We start from the raw sequence: 12,959 nt of genomic DNA, 5'->3' as shown, positions 1-12,959 counted from the left end.
GCTGCATTTTATTGCACTCAGTTGGTTGCTCAGATAAGGGGCAGGTTATATATGGTTCCATTTTATTGTTTTTCAAATGCTCAAGGTATAAAATTACCCTAAAAATCAGATTTCTTTATTGCATTGCTTTAATTTCATCAACACAATTAAACATACTGAAATTCATTCACAATGTAATGAAGTTAAACTTGAGGAGTCTTTCTACAACAGAGTAGTCAAGTGGTGCGTCATTCTCCACAAAATGCACTGCAGGGAAATTATAATCATGTAATTATATCATGAAGTCTCATTATGTATTTGTAAACATCATTTTGATTGTAGGCTAATATGTTGCCTTCATTATGAGGCTTCTACAAGGCTTTTCATTTTTTTGCAGCTCCAGACATATGTTTTTTTCTTTGTTTGTTTTTTTGATCCAATATGGCTCTTCCATCATTTTGGCTTGCCAACCGCCGGCATAAGCGGATGAGAAAATGGATGGCTGGCTGAATTTGGCTGTGACAGCACTCATCTCACCGGCGCATCTGACCTAATATTTGTCTCTATCAATGGAGTCACGGTGGCCATTGAAGGATACTGTGCCAACTTCACTTTCTGCTCCATTGCTCGCTATCCTATCAACAGCTGCGTGCACAAGTGAGCAACCAGCCTCCTACCACATGAAACTTGTTGTCTAGCTAACTAATCCAATTTGTACTCAATATACCTGTGATTTGATTGCACTAACCGTGTGCTTTCATTAAAAAGAATTCTATTACTCCCCAATTTCTGACATTGGCTTGGAGACAAATCCCGATCTCCACATACACATGCTGACCCCACAAAAACACATCAGGTAGTAAATTGTTTTTTAATTCATGTGGATACATACTGTACCTCATGCTTGCATACTGGATTGTGTTGGATAGAGTCAAGTGTGGCTCGCAGCCATATGACCCAACAATAACCCACTGGATTGCCTCGCTCAATTGTGAATAGAAGTTTTAAAAAAATAAGCTTGACTTGACAGTGAGGACATTTTGGTGGTTTTGAATGTGTTCTTTTTTATATTATTTTGCAACACTTTGGACAGTGATGGATAAATGCAGTGTATACAAAAAAATGGATTGAAGTCCAAAGCAAATTGATCAAAGTACAAATAATGACGATGGTAACAATGCACCAGGAGAAAACACAATAAACTAAATGGTAAGGAAAAAAAACTAAAACCGAAATGGTTTGTCTCAAAAAGACAAAAAAAAAGCTAATACCAAAGGGACGAACCTGCACTACACAATAAATACTTTCGGTGACCAAGGAAAAACTAAAAATGAGACAAAAGAGACTACGGAATGAGAGCATGGAGCGTTGAGAGAATTCAAGTACTTAGTCCAACAGATGTAAGCAAGGAAACAATAATCTGACAAACAAGTTGTCAGCTTGGCAGTCTTTTAAAGGTGGCCGATGATCCTGATGAATGGGTGCAAAGCAGAGGACACCCACACACTACATTCCCAACAACTACCAAAACAAAACATATGGAAACGTGACCAAAAAAATGTGCATATGCGCTCGTTGGATGTTGACATCAACAGTAAAGACACATGGACAGATTCTACAATAGTTTTTATGTGTTTCATCAATAGATAACACCAGTGGTGGACCGTCAAGGTTTGTAAAGCCTTCTCTGCTGGCCTAATAATATCTAAATCACGGACTGATATTAATTACTTACTACTTATTAAATAATTCCAAATTGTCTTTCAGCTTCCTTTCATTCCCTTTCCCCTGTATTTAACCATTTAACCAATCACATTTCAGCCATTATTTGTTACTCGGATCAGAAATCTACCTGGACACCTTCACAAACAGTTCTGCAGGCCGTGTCACATCAAATGTGTCGATCAAACTATTTCTCTAACCATTCAGATTTCGAGTTGGTAACCCAAAAGGCGTACCAACCCCTAGCGCCAGCGTTTTCGCAAACTATGATTGGCTGGTCACTAGCCAATCATAGATTGCCAACATTGCTCTGATCACAAGCCGCTAGTGACAATAGCATAGTAGCATAATGGTCAGAGCTAGGTTTCTTCAGCCGTCATCTGTCCTTCTTTGAAGGTGTCGGACGTTTCGCTTCTTATCCAAGAAACTTCGTCAGCAAACTAAAGTCTTACTGGTAGTTTAGGCCCTATATATATCCCTACTGTCCAGACATGGCGATGCCGGACTCTGCTGATAGGTCCCTGCTCTCAGGTTGGGGGGAGCAGAGGACTACTCCCTGCCACTCCACTGATTGTTCCTATTGTTCTAACGACTGGCCTGAATGCCCCACTTCCACCGGTATCACCTCATCAGTATTCCTAATCCTATTTTGCCTAAGTAGGCTGTTGTACGAACGATCCAAATTGAACCTTACCCCACCAAACCGGTTTCATGAAGGATTTAGTTGTTTTATGAAAATTGCTTCTTTTACTCCCCTTTCAAAACATCTATGTTCTTTCGCTAAGATTTTAACCTCATTGTCGTCAAATGAGTGGTTGCTAGCTTTTAGGTGCATATGTACTGCCGATTGAGGCCCACTAGTATTATCCCTGCGATGTTGATAAAGTCTTTTTTTGAGAATTTGTTCAGTCTCCCCAATGTACTGCTCTTTACAATTTTCATTCTTACAATGTATTGAATAAACACAGCCTATCTTTTGGATGCACTAATTTCTGACTTAAAGTGTTTATGTAAATGTATTTGTCATGATCTGGTTGGCGACCAACGGGGGGCGCTGTCGGCCCCGCCTGCACCTGCACAGGTGCTGGTCGTCCCGATCAGATTGGCGACCAGCGGGTAGCGACGTCAGCCCTGCCGGCAGCCTCGCAGGTGCTGGTCGTTATAATCAATGACACTTAAAAGGACACCTGGCACGATCATCCGGTGCCGATTCATTGTTTGTTTGCTGCTTGTTTGCTGCATGCATCGTGTACGTGTTTGTTTAACCTTGGCGGACTTTTACACTTGGTTTTCTTTGGCTACTTTGTATTTTTTCCATTCAGATCATTTTGATGTTTTACATTTTGTTCCTGCTGACTTTATTTTAATACAATTTGTCAAACAACCTCCTGCTCCCTCCTGCCTGCTTTTTGGGATCCGAACCCGCCATCACCACCTCGCAAAACGTGACAGAATGAATCGGCCAACCATCGGATCCCGCAGGTACATCGGACCCGTCTCATTTCCACCCTGTGCCTGGCAATGCTACGTCCACGTTAGCGCAAGCATCGTCGCGTTTGAATTGCGTCACTCGACGAGCCGCAGCGTCCACGTAAACGCCCGGCCGAGACCTCCTTCCAGGTGGCCGTCCAGGGTGACACTGGGTGACTGGCATTGCACGCCCACGTCCAGCCACGCTGTCGTCGTGCATGACGAATTGAGTTTCATCCACGACGAGCCGTGCAACGTCCGCGTCAACGTCAGTCCGAGACCCCACTCACCGCTGGATCCCGGAGCGGCTCTGGACTGGTCTCGTTCCCCCGGAGCCGGGCAGTTCACGCCCACGTCGGCGTCCGGCCGAGACCTGGTCCCATACGGCCGTACGGGGTGCCATTCTGCGCCTGGCAGTTCGACGTCCACGCAGAGCCATGCGCCGTCGCGTGAACGTGCGAGAGGGATCGCACTCACGCCCACGACGATCCGTGCCGCGTCTTCGTCCACCCCAGGCCGAGTCCCGTTCCCATCAGGCCGCCGCCCGTCGTATGCTGGAGAGGCAGCGGTTGCCCTCTCCACCGACCGTTCCCTGGCGAGTGGACCTTTTGGGAGACTGTTGGGACTTCTGGAAGCAGCCCGTTGAAGGGGGGGTACTGTCATGATCTGGTTGGCGACCAACGGGGGGCGCTGTCGGCCCCGCCTGCACCTGCACAGGTGCTGGTCGTCCCGATCAGATTGGCGACCAGCGGGTAGCGACGTCAGCCCTGCCGGCAGCCTCGCAGGTGCTGGTCGTTATAATCAATAACACTTAAAAGGACACCTGGCACGATCATCCGGTGCCGATTCATTGTTTGTTTGCTGCTTGGTTGCAGCATGCATTGTGTACGTGTTTGTTTAACCTTGGCGGGCTTTTACTTTTGGTCTTCTTTTGCTACTTCGTATTTTTTCCATTCAGATCATTTTGATGTTTTACATTTTGTTACTGCTGACCTTTATTTTAATACAATTTGTCAAACAACCTCCTGCTCCCTCCTGCCTGCTTTTTGGGATCCGCACCCGCCATCACCACCTCGCAAACCGTGACAGTATTTGGGAGGAGATTTACTTTTACAGACATTTTCAAGACAGACTTTTCAAGAAAAAAATGGACATAATTAAGAAAGGTCGGTCAATTATTTCCTGGCTACTTGTACCTTCTATTGGACTTGTAGTAAATTACACCACACTTTTTTTCATTCTGGATTGATTCAGACGTAGCACTACTGAAGGCTAAACGATGAAATTCACGGCCTGCCACTGGATAATACAAAGTGTTTCTTATTGTAACAAAACTTGCCAGAACAGGGTGGAAGAAATGCAAATAAGCAAAGCAGGACAGTGGTTAATTCATTAAAGGTGACATTCACCCATTCTTTACAATCATAAGTGCCGTGCAGCCCTAAGTTTCTAAACACAGCATTTCAATTAATATTCTATTCACTAAAATCTAGCCGTTTTTGAGCAACTCGGGGCGGGGCCATTTGCCACTTACTGACTGAAAAATGACATCTGAGTTGCTCAAGGCTCAAGGAACACCTACTCGTGGCTCATATTTTAGAGTGAAGCATGATGTGTTGGTAGCTGCGCCTTGAGCAATTATGATATTGTCTTTTGTGGACAAAAAAATGGTAAAATCGCCACCTCTGAGATGGATTGGATTGGATTAGCCTTTATTAGTCTCACAGTGAAGACATTTACATTCTACAGCAGCAAAGTGATGAAAGTAAGAGGAAAACAGACAAAAAAGATGAGCATTTTGTTGCTCAACTCATCTTCCACCAATGTAATATTAATCAGAATGCCCCCTTGACACTAGTAACGGAGGACTCAAGAACATTTTTGGTTTAACGTTCCCTTTAATAGACTGCGTAAAGTACAACATATGAAAGACCAAAGTGATACGTTTGATGGTCGTAGGAAGTTCCTTTTTGTCAGACTGCTACAGCAAAGCCTATCCGATTACTCCGCCGATCAAATTCTGTGTAGTAGCGGGCGATGAAGTTGGCTCCCAGGATCCAGATGGGACCTGTAGGGGGTGGGACATCCAGGCCTCTGAAGGTCACAATGCAGACATCGCCCTCGCTCTGCGATTGCTGGAGGCACAGTAAACGGTCCATGACTGACAGTATACGATCAGTTGAATCGATTCAGCATTTGTAATCCGACATACCCATAGAATATAATCTTCATACGTGAGGGAATACTCGAGGCCACCGAGATGAAACCCAACACTCGGCAACGTCTTGACAGTGTCACAGTTGACTTTGTACTGATTGAAAACATCAGTTATGGTGCAATGATGGGCAGGGTATTCTAGAGGGCAAATATTTTCAGGATGAAGCCACTCTGGATGTGTACAAAAAAACTTACACCGCTCTCATCCAGCTGCGCTCCAATGCTTTTCATCAGTGCAGAAACGGAGGACGCCGGGCCGGTGATGTAGGAGGAGCCCGTGTCGATCACAGCTGTGCAACCTTCTGCACAAAATATCTTTTCTGGTCCCACAGAAACGCTAAAAGAGTGAATGAACAAGTGGACAGTCAAACAGATGTTACGTGTGAACTATACAAGGTCGTAAGGTTATGAATACATACCCTTTCATCACAACCTCCCACTTGCCCATCTCTTTGGTCTCCATGTAATTAAATGTTCCAGTGTAGTAGTTTGGGTCGGTCCCGCCAAGAACCAGCTCTCCGCCGGGGGAATGTTGGGGGTCCCTGAAATCAATACACTCTCTTCCAGGGGGTTTTTCACATCACACCCCGCTAAAATTTGTACGGCACTTTTTTAACCCATAAAAGGACAGCAGTTAATTCAGTAGACAGGTTGTCGTGTTATCAGGTGTTCATCTTGTATGAAAGGATGACAGGCAAGTAAACTTTTGTAGATTATTACTGTATATTTTTGAGGGCGGCGGGGTTGATTACAAATCGACATTTGTTTTTACTAGAGCATATCAGGATGTCATCACGATAATAACATAAAATTAATCAAATCGATAGTATTTAGTGATCTTTAGGAATTAAGGATTATGTTCAGTAACAAGCTGAAACAAAGATGACAAGGTATGGTGAGCGCCATTTTGCGCCAGCTTTGACAGGTCAACTTCCAAACTAAAAAAAGGGAAAGATCTCAAAAAGCCCATTTGCTTGACAATAAGTGTCATGAGACATCCTTTTTGATTCGGCATCGAAATTACATTTTGGACAGCACAAAACCACTCAAATTCAAATGCGAAAAAAAATCCAAGACCATTGTTAGGATTTTTTTTATTGCAAGTGTCATCCAGTTTGTTCATTGAAAGAGTTTGTTTGTTCTTGCAGCCTCTTTGCTGCATTCAAAAATGAGGATGCATGCCAAATGTAATTGTAGCACATAAAACTTTATGGTCAGTGATATTTTAAGTTCATTGCTACCCCATCATGTACATTCATTCTATTTTTACAAATCTATTTTTATTTCTTGACTTTGCATTCATAAGCCTTTACCACTTGTTTGTTAAAGGCTATAATTTTTGCTGTGGCGACCCCTTGTAGGAAAAAGCCGATAGGAAAAGAAGAAGTGCTTCATTGAGTTAACTTTGATGATGCAATCTAAACAAAGCCATCTTGTCTGGCCTAATTAACTCGGAATGCATCTCTGTTTTTTTTTTTCTTCCCAGAAGTACAATGGAAGTGGGGTTTCCTCAACGTACCTGCTGTAGTAAACGGAGAACACTTCCTCCTTGAGGACATGCTGCGACATGATACGGTCAAACACTGGAGTGATACCGTCGATGGCAACATTCGGGTAGCCCATCCCCATGACACCGTCAAACTTTGCAAAGATGAAAGGCATGGCAGACAGGGAGGTTGCCTCTGCAAAGACCTGAACCACTGGGATTCCACCCACCTTGAAAGGATAAAATGAGGTGAAATGTATTGCTATTATTACCATATTTTCCGGTGTATAAGGAGCACCTAAAGGCCATCATTTTCTTCAAGCGATGACCCTGCACCATAGACGCAGGTGCGCCTTATATGTGAAGTAATATTGAGCGACGACAACAGGTCTTGCAACTACTGTCAGCAGCTACAGACTCCATTTAACCTTGTAGAAGAAGTCGTGCGTAACCCCAGCATCTACTGTAGCCTTATAATGTGGTGTGCCTTATATTTTTTATATATTATATTAAAAAAACGTTTTTTCATTCAGTGAAGGTGTGCCTTATCGTCCAGTGCCCCTAATATGTGGAAAACGTTTGCACCCCCATTCTTTGGGGGTGCACCACATGCTCCGGTGCACCTTGTACAACAGAAAATACGGTTTATTTTTTTATTTTAATTATTTTTTTTTCTCCAATAGCTTTTTGTTCTTAAGACCACACCTCTTTTGAATATCACACCAAATCAGCAATTCACAACCGATTCCTGTCACTTTCACACTATAGCCGGATCACTTTTTGAAATAATATTTTTTCTTAGTGGTATGAATGAAAATGTATTGCATAATATATTTGACTTTGCTTCCTCCATTTTTCATTGTTATTACTTTTATCCTTTCTTCAAGCGTTAAAGCTTTTCTTTTCTTAACTCCTAGGTCTGCAAAGGTCCGTTTTTGTAGACATTTTAGCAATGCAAGGTTCATACTGCATCTGAATCGAACAATAACAAATACTTCTCGTGCTACTACGCATTTGTAAGGCAGTGTGGTGTTTGCTGTGGACGTTTCAGAGCTAAGCAGTATGAGTTGCTATAGGCTGAGGTTGGATTGCGGAAGGCTTGTTTTTCTTGTAGTGAATATCGTTGCCAGGCAAGGGCAAAAGATTTTGTGTAACGCAACAGGGGGGAGCAGAAAAGTGGGATGACTTTAATGCATCAAGATTTTTTCACTCTGGGTATGTATTTTCGTCCATTTAGGTTTCATTGTAGAGGAGTTTCCTGGTACCTTGTAAGTTTATCATTTCCTTGGTTGTCTTTCCTCAGGCACAGTGGTTTGTTGCAAACCTCCATTTAAAAGCAAATGCCAAATTAAAAAAAAAAAACTTGTACTGGTGAATCTTAACTCATTCACTGTCATCCCTGAATTTATTCGGGAATTGAAAATATGACGTGGAGCGGCATTCCCGAATTTGTTTAGATTTTGTTTTTTCTTGCGGGGCTGCCGATAGAGTGCTGGTAATACCTCTGGCAGTGTTTTTTTTCCATCTAGAAGGGGGCAGCATTTGTCTTTTTTCCACGTTTGCGCTTTGTTCCAGCTTCAGCTGTTGTTAAAGTGCTATATAAACCAATATGGATGAATTGCATTGTATTTTGGACGGCCACCCTCATTTCAAGCTCATATCACTCCAGACCCATATAATTTAGGAATTAACTCCTTTTTTTCTGATGAAAGAAGAGCGTCTAAGGTTTCTTACGCTGCATAAAATGTTTATGTAGTCCTAAAACTCAATATTCTGTGGGTGCTGCAATTTGAGTGGAAATGACAAAACCCATGGTACTGAATTCGACAACATTTTTCCACATCGTCTGGCAGTGAATGAGTTAATTAGTCTCAACTTACAGGAACTTCCCGAGAAGTCTTCATGAAGTAGTTTTCTTCCAAAACGTTGAAAATATTTATGCTTTTTTTTCCCCTTAATAGCATGTAGATGCACAAGCGCGTGTAATGGATTGAACTCACCACCACCACATCTTCACTGAGGAATCCCCTGATGTTCCCCGAAGCGTACTGGATGGAAAATCCTGTTCCATTTTCCATGTAGGTGCGAGACACGGAGGCGTCATACCTGTTGTGAGTAACTACAAGTTCACAGTTCATTTGAGTCAAATCAAGTTGCGGGAAGCCTGCGCACGCACATGTAAAACAAACAGTTCTCCTGCTGCCCGTGTGCGATCCTTACAGCAGGCTGTGGAGAAAGGGGAGCAGCTTTGCGAGGGAACCCACAGGTTGGCTGAGCCTGTGTCAAATACGACGTTGAACATCTGAGCTGGAGAGCCGATGCTGATTTCTCCGTAGTACTGTGTCTGTTGGAGCGAAAAAACAAATATGATATGCGTGCTGCAAATTCCCACTTGGGCCATGACATTCCCCGCTGATGCTGACGGGAATATTTCTATTGTTGCCGGGTTGCTTGCTGAATCTTGACAGTTTAACGCGTGATATGAATTCCTTCACACCGTGTACAACAATTTGTCTCACATCCAAATAGTTGGTGAGGGGAGTGGGAGCGGTTCCATTGCTGAAGTCTTCTACGCTCGTCTGTGCTAGCTCAGTCAACACCTGATCCACTGAAACGCCCATATCCTGCAGTGTTTCTCGGATTGACGTCATCTTCTTCAAGCTTATTCTGGAAGCAGAGTGGACAAGCGGGAAAAGCATTCCTCATGAGCCAGAAGCAAAAAAAAAAAAAAAAAAACAGAGCCAACACTGGTGCGCTTGCTTGCCTGAAAGAACGCAAAAATAATATTATTGAAGTAATCTACATACTATATGTGACATGACATATGTATGGACGTTATTCCCGCTTATAGCTGATGCAGACTTGTAAACTGTTTGATTGCAAGCCAGAAACCAAAAGTTACCATTAGCTGGCAAACGTCTGAATTTGCACTTCCACTGGGTCTTATATTGCCCTATATTACACTGTGAGTAGGCCGAATATCTTCAACTGATTTGGTATGATATGCAGGACAAGTATCCTACCTCAATTACGTATATTACAATTTTCAGTCAAATATTTTTTGTGCCTTCCTGTGTGGAGTTTGCATGTTCTCCCCGGCCGGGCCCATTCTCTGGGTTCTCCGGTTTCCTCCCACATTCCAAAATTTACATGGCAGAAAGATTGAATACTCTAAATTGTCCCAAGGTGTGAGCGCGGATGTTTGTTTGTCTCTGTGTGCCCTGCTGGTAACCAATTCAGGGTGTCCCCCGCCTCGTGCCCGAAGACGGCTGAGATAGGCTCCAGCAACCCCCGCAACTCTAATGAGGATAAAGCGGTCTGGAAAATGGATTGATGCATGATTTTTGCCAAAAATGGTCAAATTGAGTTCTCGCATTGTTGAGAGGTTTTGTGCTGTCTTAGAATTGTAATTTTCACTCTAGAGAGCCCGAAAGCACTGGGAAAAACACAGTATTTTATTGCATTGTTTATTTCATTCTCTTCATTGTTGTGTTTTATCCGTGCATAGTAAAACTCGCGAGGGAAAATGAAATATGTTCAGAGCACATATTTTAACCAAATTTTTGAAATGGCATTTTTGGTCAAACATCTAGTGAGTAGAATAGTCTAGTGAGTAGAATTGATGAAAAATGCTGTCAGCTGACCATTCTTTCAGGTGTAAAAAAAGAAGCTTCTTACCTTCTCAAAGCATGGCCTGCACTCATTGTCATTGACGCGGCAACCAAGCATGCCCAATAGGCCGTCAACACTGCCATGGTGGCTTCTCGCAGACAGGAAAAAATGTCCAAGCCCTCTGATCAATTCTACTGGATCCCTTTTTTTCTGTTAATGATGAGTCCCACTATCATGAAAGCTGAGGCTCTGGCTGAGCGGTTTGGGCATCCCAACGGTTTTATACCATCTCTGTTGTCCTCTTCACCGACAGGCGACAGTGGTTCTGCATGGGAGCCTTCCTTATAGGTGACCTCCAGAAAAAGTGCTGCTCTTCCATTGCACCCCCTACCACTCCTGGCACTTCCCCATTGGTGACCCATCCCATCCTGTGATAAACAGGTCCCAGTGAGATGTGTGCACTTTGACCTCATGGATCCCATTTACGACAGAAAGCAAGGGGTTCACACGTGGATGATTTTTGCAGCTGTGCCAGATTGCTACCAGTGGCCCTCCAGCTTCTAATGGTTTCACTTCACTTCCAATTAAATACATTTTCATATTGAAGTGTCCGTTTTCCGTAAAACAAGGATGATCTGTTAATTCACCACAAGCCCCTGATTGAAATGGTTGGCTAGTGTACTTGGTGCATGGTGAGTGTATTGTGATGATTTTGACTTGTTGAGAGTGTGTGTCTTGCTGCGAGATACAGACCCAACACGGCAAACGCCTCTTCTTTGCACGCTCGCTCTCAGCGGTTTTTACCCCTGGGAAGATTCCCACAGCATCTGGGCTGTCAGCCTGCAATCATGCGCTGGTGCTGCACCGACCACCCAGTCAAGTAAGCAGATACGGGAGGGTTCGCATCGGCCATGTCAGAGGTCAGAGGTTAGCCTCCAAGATCATCAGGTCACAGTGGGCAGACTTTCCAGTAGAAGATAACATGCCTACATGACGCACAAGAACGGGGTGGTAAGATCGACAAATAACTTAACAAATAACTATTCCCCCCCAAAAAAAAATCAAGGATTTTGTTTTATGAGCAGCAGCAATCAGAAATATGCAATTGCAATCTCTATTTCAAATGTTTGTTTGTTTTTTTGTTTGTTTTAATCAAGTCTGGAACTGTCTTTATAAATTATGATTCATCAATAGAAAATTAAACATGTTGAAAAAACAAGTTATTCTCCAGTGAATAGTCAACTTTTCTCTGTTTTCTAATTCTTGGCACGTTGTTGTTGCCTCCATTGTTTTGTAACATGCAATCACAGGATTTTTTTCCTCTTTCTATCCAACAGAAGAGACATGTTTGATTCAACTGTTGGTTTATTCGTTTTGGCCCAGTAGTACATATTTCATGGTTTACACTTTTCCGGAATGTGGCTAGATGTTAAACAGCATAAATGTATTTTGTACATTGTACATTGCAAATGCATGACAAGCCGGAGTTCCTTAAAAAATCTGATTTGAATCATTCTATCATTGCTTTTGGTGGAAAATGGCATTCTTATGTTTGTGTATGTGACTCTCAAGGAAAGTGATTGGTTGTTTTTAAATAGAATTAGTTGTCTATGTTATTGTAAATGAATGGGGCAACTTGTCCGTCAAAATACATTATTATTGAAACGAATATTTGAATATGATTTAAAATGGGCTTGACAAATTAAAATGTATCTACTTTTTCAAAGCCTTTTTAACTCATTCACGGCCGGGCCCATTCTCTGGGTTCTCCGGTTTCCTCCCACATTCCAAAATTTACATGGCAGAAAGATTGAATACTCTAAATTGTCCCAAGGTGTGAGCGCGGATGTTTGTTTGTCTCTGTGTGCCCTGCTGGTAACCAATTCAGGGTGTCCCCCGCCTCGTGCCCGAAGACGGCTGAGATAGGCTCCAGCAACCCCCGCAACTCTAATGAGGATAAAGCGGTCTGGAAAATGGATTGATGCATGATTTTTGCCAAAAATGGTCAAATTGAGTTCTCGCATTGTTGAGAGGTTTTGTGCTGTCTTAGAATTGTAATTTTCACTCTAGAGAGCCCGAAAGCACTGGGAAAAACACAGTATTTTATTGCATTGTTTATTTCATTCTCTTCATTGTTGTGTTTTATCCTCTTTCTATCCAACAGAAGAGACATGTTTGATTCAACTGTTGGTTTATTCGTTTTGGCCCAGTAGTACATATTTCATGGTTTACACTTTTCCGGAATGTGGCTAGATGTTAAACAGCATAAATGTATTTTGTACATTGTACATTGCAAATGCATGACAAGCCGGAGTTCCTTAAAAAATCTGATTTGAATCATTCTATCATTGCTTTTGGTGGAAAATGGCATTCTTATGTTTGTGTATGTGACTCTCAAGGAAAGTGATTGGTTGTTTTTAAATAGAATTAGTTGTCTATGTTATTGTAAATGAATGGGGCAACTTGTCCGTCA

At 42.6% G+C, this 12,959-nt stretch overlaps 1 protein-coding gene and 1 long non-coding RNA gene across 7 annotated transcripts; one reads left to right on the top strand and one right to left on the bottom strand.

Annotated features, from left to right (window-relative positions):
- Positions 1-4,857: 4,857 nt before the first annotated feature.
- On the bottom strand, positions 4,858-10,791 carry ren (renin). 6 transcript variants are annotated; one of them, XM_088999659.1, is made up of 9 exons: positions 10,553-10,791; positions 9,298-9,541; positions 9,095-9,218; positions 8,875-8,993; positions 6,908-7,104; positions 5,808-5,930; positions 5,584-5,725; positions 5,384-5,482; positions 4,858-5,306 (listed from the first exon to the last, which is right to left on the bottom strand). In XM_088999659.1, exons 1-9 carry the CDS (start codon positions 10,627-10,629, stop codon positions 5,145-5,147), a joined length of 1,287 nt encoding a protein of 428 aa, XP_088855785.1. In that variant the 5' UTR covers positions 10,630-10,791; the 3' UTR covers positions 4,858-5,144. The 6 variants fall into 6 exon arrangements, with proteins under 6 accessions (XP_088855785.1, XP_088855812.1, XP_088855777.1 ...); XM_088999686.1 differs by having other exon boundaries at positions 8,755-8,980; positions 9,051-9,218; positions 9,394-9,541; XM_088999651.1 differs by having other exon boundaries at positions 8,755-8,993; positions 9,394-9,541.
- Positions 7,111-10,910, top strand: LOC148903302 (uncharacterized). The gene is made up of 3 exons (XR_016115439.1): positions 7,111-8,089; positions 8,836-8,985; positions 10,800-10,910. It is a non-coding gene; the product is annotated as an uncharacterized LOC148903302 (long non-coding RNA).
- Positions 10,911-12,959: the final 2,049 nt, after the last annotated feature.

This window comes from Hippocampus bargibanti, linkage group LG01 (genome assembly GCF_051943395.1).
Source record: "Hippocampus bargibanti isolate YZ-2025 linkage group LG01, ASM5194339v1, whole genome shotgun sequence".
Classification (NCBI taxonomy): domain Eukaryota; kingdom Metazoa; phylum Chordata; class Actinopteri; order Syngnathiformes; family Syngnathidae; genus Hippocampus; species Hippocampus bargibanti.
Note: the sequence above shows the minus strand (reverse complement) of the source record. Positions and strands in the feature narration are given on the sequence as shown.

Coding starts and splice junctions, on each gene's coding strand:
- ren (XM_088999651.1), bottom strand. CDS start 10,629: ATGGCAGTGTTGACGGCCTATTGGGCATGCTTGGTTGCCGCGTCAATG. Junction 9,542..10,552: donor GCAGGCCATGCTTTGAGAAG/GTAAGAAGCTTC, acceptor CTCTGCTTCCAG/AATAAGCTTGAAGAAGATGA. Junction 7,105..8,754: donor AGACTTCTCGGGAAGTTCCT/GTAAGTTGAGAC, acceptor TATCCTTTCAAG/GTGGGTGGAATCCCAGTGGT.